Source organism: Eumetopias jubatus, unplaced genomic scaffold (assembly GCF_037043125.1).
Source record: "Eumetopias jubatus isolate StellerSeaLion01/CBP00866 unplaced genomic scaffold, mEumJub1_p1.0 scaffold_15, whole genome shotgun sequence".
Classification (NCBI taxonomy): Eukaryota; Metazoa; Chordata; class Mammalia; order Carnivora; family Otariidae; genus Eumetopias; species Eumetopias jubatus.
In genome coordinates, this window is record NW_028274821.1 from 72,670,350 (window position 1) to 72,691,796 (window position 21,447).

The 21,447-nt window shown below is 38.8% G+C and overlaps 1 protein-coding gene across 1 annotated transcript in view; it reads right to left on the reverse strand.

Moving 5' to 3' along the window:
- Positions 1–21,447, reverse strand: part of LPAR1 (lysophosphatidic acid receptor 1) — a 135,670-nt gene that overhangs the window by 54,398 nt on the left and 59,825 nt on the right. Inside the window, exon 3 of the mRNA XM_028108764.2 lies at positions 2,979–3,726. Within this exon, the coding sequence (XP_027964565.1) occupies positions 2,979–3,726 (748 nt within the window). The remainder of the gene's footprint in view (positions 1–2,978; positions 3,727–21,447) is intronic.

Sequence of the window (21,447 nt, forward strand, 5' to 3'; positions counted from 1 at the left end):
GATGCGGGACTCAATCCCAGGACCCTGGGATCATGACCTGAGCTGAAGGCAGACGCTTAACCATCTGAGCCACCCAGGCGCCCTCAAAAGATGTCTTTACTTCACGTTCACTCATAGGAGTTTGACTTGTTGACCAACACATCTTTTTTTGATCATGGAAACTGAACAGGTCTGAAACCCAGAGTACACAGTAAAATGGACACTGATGGTTTCTAACAAAATTAAACTTTAATCATCCCCACAAGAAATGAAGGTAAAATAAACTTACTACTGAGTCACTTCCCAAGCTGTTGTATTTGTCTGGAAGGCCCCAAACGTGATAGGAGTGTAGCTAGGTCTGGCTTCTGCTCTACGGCTAAATACAGTGGCATGAGCTTAGTGAATTCACCGTGGCTCTCTCTTTTCCTCAGCTTCGAAGGCTCAATGACTTGGTTTTGCACCACGCTTATTCATTCAACAGTTACTTAATAAGCATCTACTCTGTGCCAGATACTATGACAAGTAATGTGGACAAAATGGACAACACGTCATTACAATCCCTACTGGCCATCACAGAGCTGGCAATCTGGCAGAAAAGGCAGATATAAAAAACCAAATGTGCACCCACAAGACCTGATGGTAAGTGAATTTACAGTGGAAACAGCTACGAGTAGACTAGATTTGTTTCCATAAGACCAAGCCATGTCCTCCATGCAACCATTATGACTACACAGGATTCAAGCAGAGGAATACACTGTATGAATGGTATCAGGCATCACCTTGACAAACATCCGACTGTTGAGGATTGTGAATTCCCTATTTTAAGCTTTCCAACCACCCATTCCCTCACTCCACCCATTCTCCCATTCTTGTTGCTTTTCTCAAAAAGGCTGCAGTCCATTTAATTTCTCCTTCCCGTATTACAATCACATACACATCTTGCTTCACCAAATTTCTTCATCTATCACCCTGATTGGAGTTTTCCATGTTCTAAAATTTCTTCCATCACACCCCTATAGAAATCATGTTATTTATTCCAGAGATAGTTACCAATATTCAGTCTTTATAGAGGCTACTAGTTTAAACCTCAGAGGGCAACATTATTTCTCTTATTTTCATGTTTGGGGTTGGCATGGTGGTGTGGGAGGGGCACTTAGGGGCAGATCTACACCAAAACTGTTGCCCCATAAACCCTCAAAATAATTCTCATTTAACCTATAAAACAATCCAATGAGGCACAAAAGTTAACTTTATATAAATCATTTAAAGCTTACTACATACCAGAAGGTGATAGGCATTATATAAAGGGCAAAATTAAAACAACTTGGCAGGTTCATAGTTCAAGTTCAGCAGTCATTGTTTACTGGTATTTCTGTGAACTATAACCAGTACTTGAGATAGTATTAGAAAAAGTACATCCATATGAAAAGTTTCAACCAACATTCAGAATATCAGTAAATAAAAAACTATTTGAGTCAATGCAGAAGTAAAATATCTTGTGTTACTTAATTTCATATAAAAATAACAATCATGGTAAACTAAGACAGGGCTTCTGTTGTGTCAGCAATTTCAAGGTTTTGTTTTTATTCTTAGAGGTCTACCAGAGGGTCACAAGCAGGATACTCAGCTATGATCTCCTGGATGCATTCACCCCAACCAAAAATGGATGGGACTAATGCATCAACCAGAATGTTAGGTTAGTTAGCCATAATTAGGGCTCTCTTTCCAGTGGCTCAAATTAATACAAGTCCCAGACTTTCCAAGGAGCCACACAATCCAGGTTACGTTCATTCAACACTGCTCTACAAACTGATGCAATGAGCATTATAGGAGCTTTCCAGTGAATTTCCAGGGGAAAAGATGAAATGCTAAAGATTTTTAAAAATATTTTTAAATTGTGATCAAACATTAATCTGAATGTAGCCTATGGAGAAAATGTAATTCAATAGGGTAATCATTTAAACAAATTCTCACTGGGTGAACTTTTATTTTTTATTTTTTTTTAAAGATTTATTATTTGAGAGAAAAAGAGCGAGAACAGGGAGAAAGGGGGAAGAGGGAGAGAGAGTCCCAGGCAGACAACACACTGAGCATGCAGCCCAACACAGGGCTCGATCTCACCACCCCAAAATGACGACCCAAACTGAAACCAACAGTCAGGACGCTTAACCTACTGTTCCACCCAGGCATCCCTCACTGGGGGAACTTTTAAAACAGGTACTCTAAGCTCAAAAAGAAATGTTCTGTGTTTGTCCTCTTTTTGGGTACATGGCCAGGAGTCAGCACAGGGTCTGGAACGTATTAGGTGCTCAGAACTATTTTCTGAGTACATAAATGAATAAATATATTCCCCTGATCCTTACCATGAGTTTACATCTAAGAAAAACAACAGTGAAAGGCAGAAGTTATCTGAGTGTATAGAAAATAAAATCTTGCTCTTCACCTTGAAATATGAATTTCCACCACCAAAAACAGAAAATTGATGAAAACATAAATTTCCATAAAGATGGCCATAGAATGTTATTTTGTGCAGCAAATCTATACAAAACTTTAGCACGTTTATAGTTACGACTACAGAATGTGAAAGATAACTTATTTAGAAAGAGTCTCATAAAAACTATATATGAAAGCTTATTCATATTATATAAAAGCTCTTACTATCTGAAAATCTGTAATAAAGAGACCACAAGGCAAAGGTAACACAATTTGGGCTGTAAGGAAACCCTTTGAAAGCCGGTATTTTCAATACTTGATAGCTAAACTCATTAATGACCTTTTTCACATATTATTTATAGCACATCACTGAGACATTTCCCCAAAACCAATTCTGCAATTGTAGAAAGACTTATATGCTGACTTCATCCCAGACATTTGTTGTAAAGTGCCTCATCCCCCTTGTAATTCCTGTATGTTCGTCTACCACTATCATAAGTTAATATGGTTTTATATTAAGCCACTGATAATCCATAAAGTAAGTTAAAAGTCAAGACAAAACTTACCAAGCACAATGACCACAGTCTTCAGAAGACTCATCATGGTATCCCGATTCCTCCGGGGTCCAGAACTATGCCGAGACATTCTCATAGTCCTCTGGCGAACATAGCCAAAGATATGAGCATAGAGAACCACCATGACAACAAAGGTCACCAAGTTGAAAATAGCCCAGAAGACTAAGTAAGAGTCACTGTAGAGGGGTGCCATGTTGGAACAATTTTCGATATCACAGATACAGTTCCAGCCCACACTGGGTATAGCACCCATGACAATGGCCATAGTCCAGATGACCACAATCACCACCACCACCCGCCGGTTGCTCATCCGTGTGTGGAGCTGCATGCGGAAAACCGTAATGTGCCTCTCGATCGCAATAGCCAATAAGTTGGCCACAGACGCCGTCAGGCTGGTGTCAATGAGGCCCTGGCGGAGCAGCCACGTGCTGACAGTCAGTCTCCGAGTGTTGGGTCCTGTGTTGAACATTAGGTAGAAATAAGCCAACCCAGCAAAGAAGTCTGCAGCAGCCAGATTAGCCATTAAGTAATAAATAGGAAAATGGAAGCGGCGGTTGACATAGATTGCTACCATGACCAGTAGGTTGGCCAACATGATGAAGATACAGACAGTGATTCCAAGTCCCATCACCAGCTTGCTGACTGTGTTCCATTCTGTGGCAAGATACTTTCCACTCCGGTTATAAAAGAAGGCAATGGACTCATTGTAGAAGCACTGTGGTTCATTCATGGCTGTGAACTAAAAGAGAAAGGAAGAAAGATGAAAAAGAAAGAAGAAACCACAGATCCAAATTTAAAGACTTATAGTATGGTAAATGTGGCGCGCGCACGCGCACACACACACACACACGCGCGCACGCGCGCGCAAAGAATCTGAAAATCTGATCCTGCATAACATTCTATTATGTTGAAACCCCAAGGCTTTTCAGTGTCTTACTGTCCTCAAGATTAAAGACAGTTGTAGTTAAATAAATGACAAGGTCTGTGCTTGCTGCAGGTCAATGAAGTCTACTAGAAAAGCCACATGGCCCAGAAATCTTGCCTAAAATACATGAGACAGATGAAAAATTGTGCAGAGAATTGCAACTGGAATATTTACCATCATGAAACCTATTTTGACCTGTTATTTAGGGAATCTGTAAACACAGTTGGTTTATAGATAAGGTATTACTGCTCCATTATTCTGCATTTCTGTTCTCACATAGTATGTTCGATCTGTGACACTTTGTAATGCAGTCCCCACAAGGACCACCAGTACCAACATTTCAAAGAGGTCACTATGCATCAAAGCTGCTTTGCCCAAAGCCAGTATTTGCTGTTCGACATTCCTGTGGTCAGCACTGTCTACCCCCACGACTCCTTATCCCCAGAATAGCATTTGTCGACCAATCTATGACGTTAGAGAACTTTTTTCCTCTTTGGAGGACATAAGAAATAGGTCACCTAATGTAACCTCCAAAGAGCAGTTGACACTTCGGTGCTGCTCTACAAAAAGTGAAGTGCACTTCAAGTTTCTCCAAAATGTGAAGTGATCATGTTTTATTACGTGTTTTCTTATTTTTCAGCATCAATTAGAATACTCATTTATTAATTATTCTCACTTGAATCCAAAAGGGACTGAGCAAGTTTATAACAGAATATAGGTAGTCAATAAAACTATTAAAATAAAATTAGAAAATAAACAGTAACATAAAGGAGAAATGAGAAAATTACACATCAAATAGAATAAATCATTTTCCCGAAGCCTTGAGTTTGTCTGAGACTCCTAGAATCAGAAATTATTTAAAGACAGCTCACGCCCTTTTTCCTTTTATCCTGTATGTTTAACCAATGACTTAACAAACATGACCGTTTTAACCACTATTTTTGATCCAATGTTCTACTGAATATCCATAGGTTGTGCATGTTTACCAAACACTGAACATTCCTAAAGAGTGTGAAATGCTTATTAAATGGTTAGTCTTCTGACTTGTCCAGACACTTAGTCTCTCTTCATTTAGACTTTAAGAGCTTTTAGATCATGTTTCTATCATGACACTTACCATGTATATCATTATTTATCAGCTGTTTCTTAAGATCATGGCCCAAGAAAAGAGTGAAAACCTTGTCTTACACATTTTGGTAATCTCATATACTTTCCAAAAAGTCTCATTCATTGGAGGTCTGAGAACCTGATTTGTCATCTCCTATGACAAATCTTTCCAGTCCTCTGGCTATTTCATCTAATTTTCTTGCCTCTCAGTTTCTTGACCTCATCCCTAATGGCTTCCTATTCCATTACAACTCAGCTGCCCACTCCCATGGTCACACCCTGAACTTTCTAACCACTCAGAACTGTCTCCCTTTGGAAATAAATGATACATTTTAATTATTCACCACACTTCCCATTCTTCCAATTTTCTCATTTGATCCCCAATACAGCAGTTCTTTGAAGTCATCTATTTCCTTAAGCATCCTACCTTTCCCCACTGGATTACTCTGTCTTCCCCCTTTTCCTTATACAGCTTAGATCTCATACTCATTGACTCTTTATTGATAACACAGGAACACAGTCTCTCCTTGAAGATTCTGAGGTCAGATCCTTCAGAATTCAATTTTTTTTCCGGCTTTAAGAACACTTATACAGTAGATAATCCTTAGATGATGTAAATCCCCATCAAAATTTGGAGCCTCGTTCCATAATCATACACATTATTTTCTATGGCAAAATATATTTATACATTAAATTTGTTAAATAAAAGTTATATATAGCCTCACATAAATTCATTCTGAGGTTTTGCCACAAAATGAATTATGAAAAAAATCTTCAGTTTTCAGTCCTTGAATTTTGTAACTTCAGATAAGGAAGAAGAGACCTTTCTCCTTCAGTCTACTTGCCCCACACTGTACTTCCATGACAGTCTCTTGGAATAACACCAGTCTTGGCTGAATGCAATTGGTTGCCACTTCCACACCTACACCAAGGCTTCCGAGAAATATTTGAGAAAATCGATATATCTGGCAGATGGATTCTGATCTAGATTCATGACGTCTAACCTCAACGGAGACTTCAGGAGCACAAGGGGTCTGATTTTCCCCCGTCATTCTCTATCTTCTCCACAGTGGCTAATTTAAGCTTACCTACTGTTCTCTTTTGACAAAAGACAACATCGCCTATTCAAGAATCCATCCTTTCGTCCTCTTCTGTTACAATAGAAGGGGTGTAGCTTTTGCCATCCAAGTGTTGTGAACTCCTACTATTTCAAGAACCTTGTTCTAGAAATTGTTTCCTTCCTCCTTGTATCTTCCAACTCCCCCCTCACTCCTCCTTCTCTCCCTCTCCCCTCTCCTGAAGCTTTCCTATCTATGTTCAGGGAAGTTTAGTTTCCACCATCTTTTAAAAGAAAAAAGAAAGTCCCTCATGATCTCATTTCACCTTTCAGCTTTGGTAATTTTTCTCCTTCATAGCCAATTGCTTTCTCCCTTGCTAATACTGTCATTAACTATAGTAGGGCACCTCTGCCCCAACCCCTCCATCAGATCCACTCCCTTAAATTCTTTAGTTCCATATAACTTCCCAAAGTAACACCAATCTTGTCTTCAGAGCATTAGATATGTGACTGAGAAGCCCTTTTCAGAAAATTCTCTTTCATTGGCTTCCATGACATCATAGTCTCCTGGCTTTTGATTCTTCTCTATGGCTGGTCCTTCTCAGTCATTTCTGATGGGTCCCCATGCTCTACACAATATTGATTTCTACATTAGTTATATACTCAGCCAACACATTTTCACTGAGTTTTCTAGTATGTCCTCCCAAGATCTCAATTATATAACCTCAATACTCCCATGATCTATGTATTCAACCCATACTTTTTTCCTAAGCTCTAGGCAAATATCAAATTGCCTACTGGTATCTTGGATTAACCACCCCATAGGATACTCAGTACTCAGTCTCTGTGCTTAAAACTAAATTCAAACCCATAATCTTCCTCATGATCCCCAACTTGCTCCTCCCATCTTCTTCTAGTCCAGAGGCTAGAGAGGCTAGAGAACTACTATCTCTCCAGTGGCCTGAGGGCTAAACTCATCCTCATTACTTAATAACCAAATCCCATATATTCTCCTTGCTAAGCATCTACTCAACCTCTCTATTCCATCCTCACGGAATTATTATCACTACAGTGGTAGTAATACTATTACTTTCTTACTACAGTGGTTTCCTAAGCATTATTACTACATTATTATTATTATTATTACTACTATTATCATTACCACCACCAGCATGATTACTATAGTGGTTTCCTAAGTGTTCTTTCTACCCAGTGCCAATCTCCTCTCTAGTGATCTTTCTAAAAGACACAGTTGACCAAGCTATTCTACTGAAAATGCTTTAATGGCTTACAAGTGCACTTAATGATAAAAACTTAAACTCTTCAACGACCTTATCAGTTCTCACCGGCCCTCCAGCCTCAATTCAAAGTATTAACGACTTCCAACTCTTCTTCTGCTCTATGTAACATCTTGTGCTCTCTCTCATCTCTGCTTCTCAGAACAGTGGTTTTCTCTACCAAGATCACTTGGAGGGTTTCTAAAACACAGATTACTGGCCACATCCTGAAAATTTCTGATTCAGTAGATGTAAAGTAAGTCCCCAGGTGATACTGATGCTGCTGGTCCACAGACCACACTTTTGACTCCCACTGGCTTAGAACAATCGTCCCCCAATTTTCACCTGGCTCCCTTGCTCTCATTCTTCATGCAGTTGAAAGGTTATTCTTTCTAGTCAGTTTCCCCAGACATCCCCAAGTCTAGGCAAGGTTTTTCTACTACAATTCCCTGCAGTTAGCTCTCAACAACACTTACTGTATAATAATTGCTCAATTAGCACTTCCTCATACTAGGCCATAAACCCTATGAAAGCAGAAATTCTAACTTTCTTGTTCATTGTACAGCACCCAACTGTTAGATTAGATGCTAACTATACATTGGTTGCATTAATAAATTCCAGAAATGTTTACAAGTCTCCTTTCTGCAAAGGACATACGATACACAAAAAAATAAATTATAACTATAAATGCAAAACTCTCCTTTAGCCTCTATAACCATTTACTTTCTCTGGACAAATACATTTTTAAATCAAATACCAAGCACACAGTATTTCACAGCATTCCAACTTCTGAACACCAACTGCTAACAAAGTCAAGAGATGGTATGTGCAGCTTCTTCGCTCTTCCCAACTTAGGAAAACTAAACAGTTAAGGAGGAAAACATAAGACAGTGCAAATTGTCTTGTGAAGCCACAATATACTAAGAAGAAGAAAACTGACAGATATTCTCTGCTGGTATCCCGTATATCGCATCCGCAAATGTAAGGTATCCAAGTCCTCTGCCATCTCTGATCTCTCAAAAATTTGAATAGTAAACACCATACTACATCTAATGACATAACTTACATGATTGTTTGAGCCCCAGTTTTATCATCTGTGAAATAAGAAAACTGAGCTAAATTACTATTATCTATATCAAGAGAATTCTGGGTAAGAACTTTCTATTTCATAGAAATTGCCAGCTAAATATCAAGACAGCACAAAATATGCCTGGAATGAAAACAGTAAGGGTAGAATATACCTGAGAAAACGTCAAAGGAATGTCAGCTGGATTGAATGTAACAGGGCTGAACTGAAAGAAGAATGAAATCGCCTCTCTTTTCATCTGCAAAGAGGAGGAGGCCTGGAGTATAGGTGAAGGAGACCCCAGCAGAGTGGCCAACAGGGTAGTGTCAACAGGCTTTCTCACTTCTTCAGGACCCAAGGGATTTAAGCAGAAACCCAAATCGAGCTCTGGGAGAATCTAACTCAACTATATTGGACTATAATGCATTCAGGCAGTCATGCCTATAACAATACAGAAAGCAGGAAAAAAAAAAAAAAGATCAAATACAGTAAGACAAAAATGCAACCTCAGAGGAGAGGACCCTTCTGAAGAACAGAAAACAACTCTCCTTGAGCAGATTTATGCGGGGAATAAAAGAGGTAAAAAGAAAAACATTAAATTACAGGATATTTCTGATTTGTATTCTCAAAATACTTTGTTAGGGTACTAGCACTGAAAAGAGAACAAGCCATCATGAACACACACACACACAACAAAGCAAAAAACCAGTAAAAACTACATGGAGATTGTAATAGTTTCCTATTGCTACTGTAACAAATCACCATGTAGCTTAAATACAAATTTATTATCTTATAATTGTGGAGGTCAGAAGTCCAAAGTGGGTCTCTCACTGGGCTAAAATCAACATGTTAGCAGAGCTGTGTTCCTTTCCAAAGGTCCTACAGTGAATTTTTCTTGCCTTTTCCAATTTCTAGAGACTGTCCACATTCCTTGGTTCATGGCCCCTTTCCCTCCTCAAAGCCAGCAACAGCCAATCAAGTCTTCCTCACACTGCATTATTCTAACACCGACTCTTCCTACCCACCCTCCCCCCCCCCCCCCGCTTTCCACATTTAGGGACCCTTGTGATTACACTTGAGACTACCCAGATAACCTAGGATAATCTCCCCATGTCAAAATCCTTAAGTGAATCACATGTTGCCCAGTAAAGTAGCATATTCACAGGTTCCAGAGGTTAAATAATGGACATCTTCCCAAAACTGCTATTGTGCCCACCAAAGAGATGAAAAACAACATTTGAATTAAAAACAGCAATTCAAACAATGCAATGAAGTGTAAAAATTCCAGAAAACTTGAAATGGAAGTCGAAGACATATTGAAGAAATTCACCCAGCACTCAGAAAAGGTCAGAGATGACAAGAATAAAAGGAAAGGAGGCACATAGAGGGACACATCTAGTTATACTAGCTTCCTAGTTATACTAGGAATCCAAGAAAGATTAGGACAAAGCTGAAGTAAAATAGCTTGAAACATAAGTTACTGCTTAAGAAGAAAGACCTCAGATTACTGGTTTGCGTTTATGTAAATTACAAAACAGTTAATTAAAAGCAACTAGAATTCAGATATAGCTTGGTTAGATTTTGCAATCTCAAGGGTAAAGAAAAATTCTTTAGGTATAAAAAAACAAGAAAAATAAACAAAAAGCAAATAAATCAAATGTCTAGAGAAAAACAGACAAAATGGGGTATTGCCAAGCTACTGCGACAGAAAGATTCCAAAGGACAGAACACTAGCAATCAAAATCTTCATTAAATGGAGAAAATGAGGTCCATAAATTCCACAACCAACTATACTGATGTTCCCATATGAGGATAATATACAACGGTTTCAGAAATGTGGCAGGTCACAAAGAACATCATCTACATTTCCTTCCTAAAAAACATAACTGAGCAAAAACAGTGGCAGCAAGCATCAAAAGCCCCAAAACATAGGAGTCTAAGTCACTGCTCTTCATGTGGTTCTAAAACTTAGAGCAAATATCAAAAATAATTCTCGACAGTGTACTTATAAAAATAACTTAATCTAGAATTAAAATCACCTTATCAATAAGAGCTTGAAATGAGGGAGAAGTATGTAAAAGTGGGCACCCGGGTGGCTCAGTTGGTTAAGCGACTGCCTTCGGCTCAGGTCATGATCCTGGAGTCCCAGGATTGAGTCCCACATCGGGCTCCCTACTCAGCGGGGAGTCTTCTTCTCCCTCTGACCCTCCCCCCTCTCATGCTCTCTATCTCATTCTCTCTCTCAAATAAATAAATAAAATCTTAAAAAAGAGAAGTATGTAAAAGGTCATTTTCTCTTCTTTCTCAAGAAAGAATCAAGAAGTGCTATTTCAGTTGTAACAGTAATTTTCAAAAATGTTTAAAAACCACCTCATTGAATAATTATATTTATCGTAGGAAATCTAGGGAAAACAAAAATATGACCAGACAAAACTCAATACTTTTTAAAAGTTTATAATGCTAAAATCTAAATCACTGTAATTAGAAATTCTCTGTAATCAGAAAAGTTGCAGAATTCTGCACTGCCCAAGGAACAAAGATGTAAATAAAACAGGATTATTCCAAAAATATTGTCCTCGATGCTAAAAAGAGAAGTCCACATTCAGGCTCTTTTCACATCCACCAATTACATCTCAGGATGATGGGCCGGAGGGAGGAGGCCTCTTGGCTGCTCTGCAGAGCAGATGTTCCCAATCTGAGAAGTTTACCTCACCCTATCATGTGATCTCGAAAGAAGTCATAACAATTCTGCCAAGCCTGAACTCTAAAGGGGCACATACAGTGTTCATCTTCACTATGCACTTCATGTACTTGTTTGCGCACCCGCACACATCTACGGAATGCAGGTAGGGGCGGGGCATTGCACGACACTACGCTTTGCAGGGGTATCAAATACCCCTGCTGGCTGTTGCAGGTCCTCTCACAGTCCACCTAGTGTGGTTTTTTAATCTCCTGAGACAATAATTTAGTCATTGGCCAGGTGGAAAAGAGAACACTTGGCACAAGCTCACAGACTGGTAATTAAACCTTTGTGATTTAGTAACTACTTAGATAAAAAGTGTGTATGCAACTGACATTCTAAAAGGGAGATTTTACTCTCCCCTGGATAAAGAACCAGTCATTAAGACATAAATCAAGCTTAGTTTCCCACTTCTGCTAAACTACAACAATGGAGTGAAAGCTTCTTCCCGATTCCGATTGCTGGGGACAGCTAACCAGTCTTCTGTAAGTCCCGTAACTGCCTGGAATGGTGATTTTCTTATTTGTAAAGCAAGGTATGAATGCTTTCTAAGGCCCCTGCAATTCAATTTCTTCAATCTAAAATAATCAGGCCTTCTACACATTTCTTCCCCCTTCCAAAAAAAAAAAAATTAGAAAAGAGCACAGAATTAAACGCAATAAGTCTCTATTAAGAAAAATAGTTCTCACCCCATTTAGAGCCTCAAATTAGAAACAAAAAAAAGTGAAAGGATCTGCCACTAGAACTAGAAAACGGGCCACAAAACAATGCTGACAGAAACAAAAAATGTTTGAAAGCTAGAATTCTTTTTTTTAGGGGGGTGGGCAGAGGGGGAGAGAGAGAATCTTAAGCAGGTTCCACGCTCAGAGCAGAGCCCTATGCCGGGCCTTGATCTCACAACCCTGAGATCATGACTTGAGCTGAAATCAAGAGTCAGATGCTTAACTGACTGAACCAGGCGCCCCTGAAAGCTAGAATTCTTACCATAGGTGGAGAACAGGCAACTACAAGATTTTTGAAAGTTTACCTTAAAAGGTACATAAAATGCTACTTCTTATAAAGTAACAATGTATATGAATAGAATGTGTACATATGTAAAGAGAAACTATGGAAAGCAAATTGCACACTAATGAAAATACTTTGTATCTGTTACAGCCCCTTGCAAGGGGCAGAGATAAAGTGGGCAACATTATACTTATCAAATCTCCAAAGAGAAAATGTTGAGTTGGTCCTAAGAGGAAGGAATGAAAAAACAATCACTAAAAGGATTAAGAGGTTATGGAGAAAATATAATACTCTTCTCAATGCGTTACTGAGTTAAAGGGAACCACAAGCCAAGGCGATAGCCCCCGCCCCAGCAGCACACTGTCAGGTATGGAGACAGGGCATTAAATATTATTGGGAAGAAGATGAGCCCTGAGCCTTGACCGAGGCAGTGAGCTAGAACGGAGAATAATCACTAAGCTAGAAGGCTTGAAGATCTCCTTATCAGTAAAAGAGTAGCGGGGGTGGGGGAGGGGGGGTGTGGGGAATCTACCCTGTTGCACTGGGAAAAACAAGGAAGCGTGTCTGTCTCCGCTTAGGCTCCAGGCTAGGAAATAGATAAAAGTCTCCCTTCATTGTCATGACCCCAAGCCTATAAATCACATATAGTTGTGATCTTAAGTTCAACTTACCTGTCCAGTCTGTGAAGCCACAGGAGAACGACCTGAACCATGGTCCTGAGAGTGTGATATCCCCACCCTCTTCCTCCTGCTCCACACTGCCTGGCACGAGCATACAGCAAACCTCTCGGGGGGGGGGGGGGGGGGCCGACCTCAGTACAGGCACACCAAAGACAAACTCAGCACCCAAAAGAATAGGACACACGAAGAACATCACATGTGAGAACCAGAACAGTCCAAAGCAGGATTAGCCCCAAGCCTATCAGATTAAAGACTATCACAGTATCAGATTTGACATGCATACTTGATCTAAAGGTGATCTTCCTTGATGCACCTTTCCCTCCAATGATGTCTCTGCTCCCATCCTATGTGTTACTGCTACTCAGCACTGTACTTCCATTTGTTTTCAAACCTACATAAAATTACTTGATAGTACTGGTTTGTTTTTTTTTTTTTTTTTTTTTAAGATTTATTTACTTGAGAGAGCGAGCGAGCATGAGCACATGCATGCGCAGTGGTGGGGGGCGAGGTGGGGGTGACAGAGGGAGAAGGAGAGATAGTCCCAAGCAGACTCCATGCTGAGCATGGAGCCCAATGTGGGGCTCAATCTCATGACCCCAAGATCATGACGTGAGCCAAGACCAAGAGTAAGACACTTAACCCACTGAGCCACCCAGGTGCCCCTATTGTTTTGGTTTCATATTTTCAAAGTTCATTTGGTTATCTTTGTAAAGAAGCCAGCATACCTATGTTACAAGAACAAACAAGGAAATTAAAAGCAAAAGAAATTATTAGCCAGTATTTTTTAGGAATATAAACAAGAGCTCCTAAATATATTATATATTCATAATATATATTATACATTTATATATTTATATTAGAACATACATATAATTATATATCATATACAAATATAATTTTACAAATCAAGACTAAATAGGGTTTAATCCAGAATGCAAAGATGACCTAACATTTAAATATCTAATTATATAATTCACCAAACAAATTCAAGGAAAGAAAAAAAGTCAATGATCATTTCAATAGACATAAGAATGTGTTTAGCAAATTGCAGTGCCCTTTCATGATAATTTTGCAATCTAGAATTAGAAGGGAGCTTCTTTAACTTGATAAAAGATCCATGGCAATTGTCATTGTTGATGGAAGTATTCCCTTTAAAAACAGAAATGAAACAAATTACCAACTGCTTTTTAACATGGACTGGTGGTCATAGCCAAACAGTAAGAAAAAAAAAATTGGAAAAGAAAAAACTTACTGTTTTTCACAAATGAGATAATCAGTTACATAGAAAATACAAAGATGACTGTATGAATAGAGTTTAGCAAGTTTGCTAGATTAAATATCGAGTCACATGAATCAGCTGTGTTCCTACAGAAATACCAGAAAAAATATTTTTAGGTCATTATTTTAAGAAGAACTCATTTGCAAGAACAAAATCTCTAATGTATCTAAGAATAAATCTTAATATTCAAAGCTTACAAGAAAACCTAAGGAGAGAAAATATTTTATGGGTAGAGAAAGATATTAAGATGTCAATATTCCCACTATTAAGCTATTAATTCAGTGCAATAAAATGAAAAATCCCAAAGGATTCATCATGGTGCTTGACAGGTTTCCTGAACATTGATACGGAGGTATAAAAGAATCAGAATATCTGGGAATAACTTGGAAGACAAAGAACTAGATGCCCTATAGAATGCCACATTTTATTTTAAAGTCATAGTAGTTAAGACATTGTGATATTGTCACAGAAATACCTGAATGGCCCAGTGGAATACAGAGCCAGAAACTTGACAAGAGACATGCTTTACCCATCAATGGAGAAAATGGCATAACTGTTCATCTATATGAAAAAATAAAATAAACTGATTATCAATGCCACATACACAGAAATCAATTTCGGGTAATATAAAGACGTGTGAAAAATAAATCTCTAAAACTTTTAGAAGAAAATGAGGCATATATTTATAACCCACAAATAGATTTTTCCAAACAAGGCCAACACATTGACAAAATAGGACTAATTAGAAATCTGAGACTTCTGGGGCGCCTGGGTGGCTCAGTTGGTTAAGCGACTGCCTTCGGCTCAGGTCATGATCCTGGAGTCCCGGGATCAAGTCCCACATCGTGCTCCCTGCTCAGCAGGGAGTCTGCTTCTCCCTCTGACCCTCTTCCCTCTCGTGCTCTCTGTCTCTCATTCTCTCTCTCTCAAATAAAATCTTTAAAAAAAAAAATAAAAATCTTGAAAAGGTAACAATCTTTAAAAAAAAAAAAGAAATCTGAGACTTCTGTGCTGCAAAGAACTTTATAATGACTGAAAAGCTGAAAACTAGAAGAAATTCTGGCAACGCATTCAAAAAAGGCTTACAGTGAAATGTAAAAACTTCCTACAAATCAAAAGGGAAAAGCCAAACAATCCAATAGAACAGGCGGAGATAAGGATCGGTAATTCACAGAAGAGGAAACCTTAATGGCCAATAATCACATGAAAAGATAATTACTCCTCAAGGAATCAGAGAGAGTTAAATACAAACTGAAGTCAGATACAAATTATGTCCATCAGGTTGGCAAAAATGAACACATCTGAAACATCAAGAGTTGGTGAGGACAGTCATCTGGTGTCAGTGGGAGTAAAATTTAGTACAACTGTTTTGAAAAAGTTTGGCAAAAACCACTAAGGTTGGACATGTTCATACACGTGACTAAGATTCTAACCCTAGAAAAAACTCACACATGTGCCTAAGGAGGCATGCACAAGACTTTTCGTTGCTACTCTTCTATAACACTGAAATACCAGAAGCAACACAAATATTCGCCAAGTGGAGAATGGGTAAATTGCAATCTAAACAGAAAGGTATGCTATGCAGTTAGAATGAACAATGGAGAACTTCACGTATGCTGATGACCAAAGCAGTGGGTGCAGTATAATGCAGTACACCATTCTTAGGAATGTTAAAAATTTGCAGAAATACTAAATATTGTTTGTATTTTCCCACGTATGTATATATATCCACCAACACATGCAGGGAGATGACAAATCTCAATGTATGACCTGAGCCAAGAGGGAGGTTAATTAAACTGACAAAGACTACAGGGGGCTTCAACTTTATCTGTAATGATTTGTTTCATTTATTCAAGACCCAAAGATTTTGAAATGATTACACCAAAATGTTCAGATTTTACAAAGCTGTGTAACAGATCTACGACTGTATTGTAACAGTTTCTCCGCCCTTCTGTGCGCTTGACATATTAAAAACAAAAACAAAACGGAAAAACCACACAGCTAACTAAGTCTGAGTCACAGCAAATGGGCTGCTGTTGTTCCCTCAATAAAAGAGGGAGCGGAGGGAAGGACAGGAAAGGGTAGCAGCAAGTACTGTTGCTAGACTACACCAGTCCCAAGGTGTGATTAAAGAATGACACCCAGATACGGGATGATACTTCACTTGCAATTTCCTATTTCCTGGGAGACAGCAAGGGGAATGAGAGGCGCCATCATAGATTTGTAGCAGCTGGGAGCTTAGGCCTTAGAATCAGCGAGACCTGAGTTCAAATGCCGGTTATAGAAGACTCCCCTCTCAGGACTCAGTTTCCTCATCTGTAAAAATGGAGAGGAAAACATCACCCACTTTTAAGGACGGAGTACAGTCTCTGTGAGATCTGTTCTCTGGAAACTTTTGAATTCAGGAACCCAGAGAGCTTGACACTCATAAACCAATGACCACCTCCAAACACAACTTTCTTGAAACTCACAGATGAAAACAGTATGTAATTCATCCATGAAGAAAATGAAAAAATTATTTTCCATTAGCCCCTCTTTTTCATAGTCTAACAGTAGAATGTTTCCTTATTACCTTGTTCCAATTCATTTTTTCTTACAGTGATATGGGGGTGGATTGGTGTCTGTTTCTTCTGATGCTTTATCTCTCCCTATACAAATATCCCACTGACTTATTCATTATAACTTTATTATAAATTCTGGTATCTGGAAGAGTTTTTCCCACCTAGTTCTTCTTTAAGATTGTATCAGTTACTTTTGACTTTTTGTTTTTATATAAGTGTTAGAACTTGTGAGGTTTCCAAAAAAAAAATTTAGGATTTTTATTGTGATCACATTCAATCTATAAAATGCATTTGCAAGGAACGGACATCAAATCAATGAGTCTTACAATCCACTGACACAGTTATCTATGTAAATCTTCTCGAATGTCTATTAGTGTTTGATAAGTAATCTCAAAAAATCTCAAATCTATTATCCTTAGGTGCTTGATACTTTTCATGTACTTACACATTGCTTCTCTGGATAATTTTCTCACCTAACAGTTGTTTCTTTTATTATCGATATAACTGATAAATAATATTAGTTTCAGGTGCTCAATTTTTAAAAGTTGGATTATTTATGTATTTAAGTCTTTGCTGTATTCTGCCACTTACACTTATGTACTCTTTTATTCCTACAGAGCTTGTCTTTCTTTTTCTATGACTAGAGAAAGCAATAAAATGTGCATCCAAAAGAAGTCGCATTTAATACTTTATTGGTTTTTTAATGATTTTTAAGGAAAATATGCAAAAAAGTTCTAAGAATAAATGTATATTCCTCATACATCATCTGAAAAAGCTAAACATCATGGTATAGCTACAGCCATAATCCTCACAGATTCCCTATCATGCCACCTTGTTTCTTCCACATTTGCTTGCTCCACTACCACAGAATTGAATCCCCATCTGCAAGTTCAGTGTCATCCTAGTTTTCCAAGCTAATCCTGAATGAGACAATGGGCTAATGAGCAGTTAAGTCTCCACCACGACATGTCTCACAGGAATAGTAGGATCTTTGCCTAACCACAACTGCCGAGTTCCGAGTTCCCACTGGTCACCCACACAATCCAGCATGTCAGAGATAAGCCCAGAACACAAGCCACAGGGATAGGGTTCTTCTGGGTCCTCCCCTCCACTGTTTTTGCCAGATTTCTTTGGTAACCTAATCAACTACAATTAAGGTCATGCTAAACAGAGTTCTGGAGTGTGCAAAGTCCTTAAAGTTGGGGCTCAAAGCTGCACCCAGATGAATAGATCTTCTTTCCAGGTCTCAACTAAGCCTCCAAAACCTCCCCATGCAGGCTGGTGGGGTTCATCTAAATGCAAATATGTTTACATCAGGCAGCTACCCAGCTCAACCATATCCTAACCCTCCTCCTCTGAGACTGGAGATTTTTGCTCCCAAAGCGAATCTGAATCATTGAAGATTACTTTACTGCCAACCTAGCCTTTCAAGAACTCAATCTACTCCATGACCCTTTCACAAACATTCTGTCTGATGCCAAGGAGCAGGCAACAATCCACTATCACTTCTCTCCCAGCCTGCACCTGCCTAGGATTACCATTTATGAAGTGAGAGAAGTTTAACTGAAGGGCAGTTCTTAAGGGATGCCATGCAATTATGAAATAGCGGTATCATCACACACAGCAGATGAAGGCTGATTCTTTAAATGACAGTCTTCTTATAGCAAGGTATGGTTCTCAAAAGACAGAAATCTGGACTCTGTGATTATGCTCTCCTCCGCTGGGAAACACACCAGTGCCCAGCCCCACCTTAGTGTTTATTCCTGGAAAAGCTGTAATGAAAGTTCAAAGAAAAATAGCTGGAGAAGCTAGGCATGCAAAAAGGAAAACAGGCAAGCAAAAAGCATCAGAATGGGAAGGAAGAGTGAGAAAATCACATCCCTTTTGAAGGATAAAGAGGTAGCTCCATTAATTATTAAAGACTAGATGAACTAAAAAGAAAATATTGGAAAGAAAAAGAAGCAAACATGAAAGGTCTTTGTACCCAGTTATCTTTGTACAGTTTTGTTATATGAGTAGAAAATTCAAAATGTGCCCTCATATAGATGAATGGACACACACACACACTGGACTAGTACTCAACCATGAAAAGGAATGAAATCTTGCCAGGTGCAACAACGTGGATGACTTAGAGGGTATTATGCTAAGCAAAATAAGTCAAAGAAAGACAAATACCATATGATTTCATTCATATGTGAATTTAAGAAACAAATGAGCAAAAAGTAAAAAAAAGAAAAGAAAAAAAAGACACACACACAAACCATGAAACAGACTCTTAACTATAGAGAACACACTGGCGGTCCAGAGGGGAGGCAGGTGGGGGCTGGGGGAAACAGGTGATGGGGATTAAGGAGGGCACCAGTCATGATGAGCACTGAGTAATGTACACAACTGTTGAATCACTGTGTTGTACACCTGAAACAAATATAACACTATATGTTACCTATAATGGAATTAAAATTCAAACGTATTAAAATGAGTATAATTGTTAAACACTTCCCAATCACCACTGTCTGGACCTACTCTAAAAAAAAAAAAAAAAAAAAATCACATGGCCTCGGGGTGCCTGGCTGGTTCAGTCGGTACAGAATGCAACTCTTGGCTGTGAGTTTGAGCCCACGCTGGATGTGGAGATTACCTAAAGAAAAAAAATAAATAAAATCTTTTTTTTTTTTTTAAATCACACGACCTCTTGTCATGTGAGCTAATTAACTCCCTATCCCTCTTTCCCCACCTTTATTTTACTTAAGTTAGTTTGGGGGGAAAAATGTGCCCTCATATTCTGAAATAAAATATCCTATCAAGCTTTATGTGAGCTTATAAACACAAAAGAGAGCAGAAATGATTTTAAATTGCAATATGAGAACGCATTTTACCTCTAAGAGAAACACGGTTCAAGATAGAGTAAGTCAGAAACCTCAGTGTTTATCTGTGTATGCAATTACCTCTGGCAACGTGCTGGCGTTTTCCCTGGACTGTTTATCTAACTTGGCTTTCCTCTGATGGATCTTCTGGCATACTACATGAGCACATCATATACACAGACCATACGCAGAGGTAGCCACCTTCTCCCTGTAAAGAATTCTCAGAATAACTATGGAGAGGAAAGGAAGGAAATAATATATGTCACATATCTAAGGGGCTGCGAGTGTACTTAATAGATATTTTGCCATTTAAACAGATAAAGGACTTCACAGCTATTTTGCCATTTAAACTTGGGAGCACAGGGTGCCTGGGTGGCTCAGTTGGTTAAACGACTGCCTTCGGCTCAGGTCACGATCCTGGAGTCCCGGGATCGAGTCCCGCATCGGGCTCCCTGCTCAGCGGGGGGTCTGCTTCTCCCTCTGACCCTCTTCCTTCTCGTGTTTTCTATCTCTCATTCTCTCTCTCAAATAAATAAATAAAATCTTTAAAAAAAAATTTTTTAAATTTTAAACTTGGGAGCACAGTGTATATTACTTGAACTTTAGAGATTAAAATAAAACTGAAAGAGATACCTATATTGAAACTTGCCCTAGCTGTTGGGACTTGAACCAAAATTCACCTATATCTCAGCTCAGGGATTCTCTTTTCTCAATTCCATGGTAGATGAAGCCAGACGACGCTGTGTCTTCACTGTGTGGCACTGGAAATATATTTCATGCTCCAACTATTCACACTTTAGTCTAAAAGCACTCTCCAGCCATCTGTGATCCCTTACTTCAGAGACTGACAATTTAACAATTACAATCATTCTTTTACTTTGGAGCCTTCCGTGTAGGTCTCATTTTTTCTTATTCTTCAGTGGTGAAATATTCTGGTTCATATGTCAATCTACCTCCCACTTAGAGAATAAAGGGAGGAAATGGAACTGCCTTTTAAACCTTAAAAAGTGATTGAATAGTCTTAGAGAAAACTGATCTGAGCGATATGTTTAAAAGACAACATAACTGCAAAACCACTTTTTGGAAAAGCGATTGGGGGTACCTGAATATGGATGTGTATAAAATGACATTAAGGAGCTGTTTTTAACTTTGTTAAATGTGCTAACAGTACTGTGGTTATAGAACTGAATTATTTTCAGAGATGTATATTGATGGACAAGGGTCAAGGTGAGAGGACACGATGCCAAGCATTTGCTTTACAATGGTTCCTCCCCCAAAATGGGAGCAAGTGAAACAAGTAGGGCAAAATACCAATAACTGTTGAATCTAGGTGATGGCTGTACTGGGATTCGTTATGTTATTCTTTTTTTGTGAATGTTTGAAAACTGTCATCATAAAAAGTTCTAAAAACCAGGGCGCCTGGGTGGCTCAGTTGGTTAAGCGACTGCCTTCGGCTCAGGTCATGATCCCAGGGTCCTGGGATCGAGTCCCACTCGGGTTCCCTGCTCAGTGGGGAGCCTGCTTCTCCCTCTGACCCTCTCCCCTCTCATGCTGTTTCTCTCTCTCTCAAATAAATAAAATCTTTAAAAAAGTTCTAAAAACCAGACAAACACAGAAGTCTTTCAATCTCAAAAAATGCAACCCACTTAATATGGAATTCAATTGCTGTACTCCAAAAGTATCCAGTCTCTAACATCAGAAATGAAACCTCTAGAACATACATTTTGGAAACATGATGGATTTTGTTAGAGGAACCTATTGGTAATATTCAAAAACGCCTGTCTTCCAAAGACAAGTCGAGACCTTGTGTTACATCAGAACACTGGATATGAACCAGAGGAGCAATCTGTTAAGACACTGAGTACCTCCCTACCCAAACTCATGTCTTTAACGAAAGCT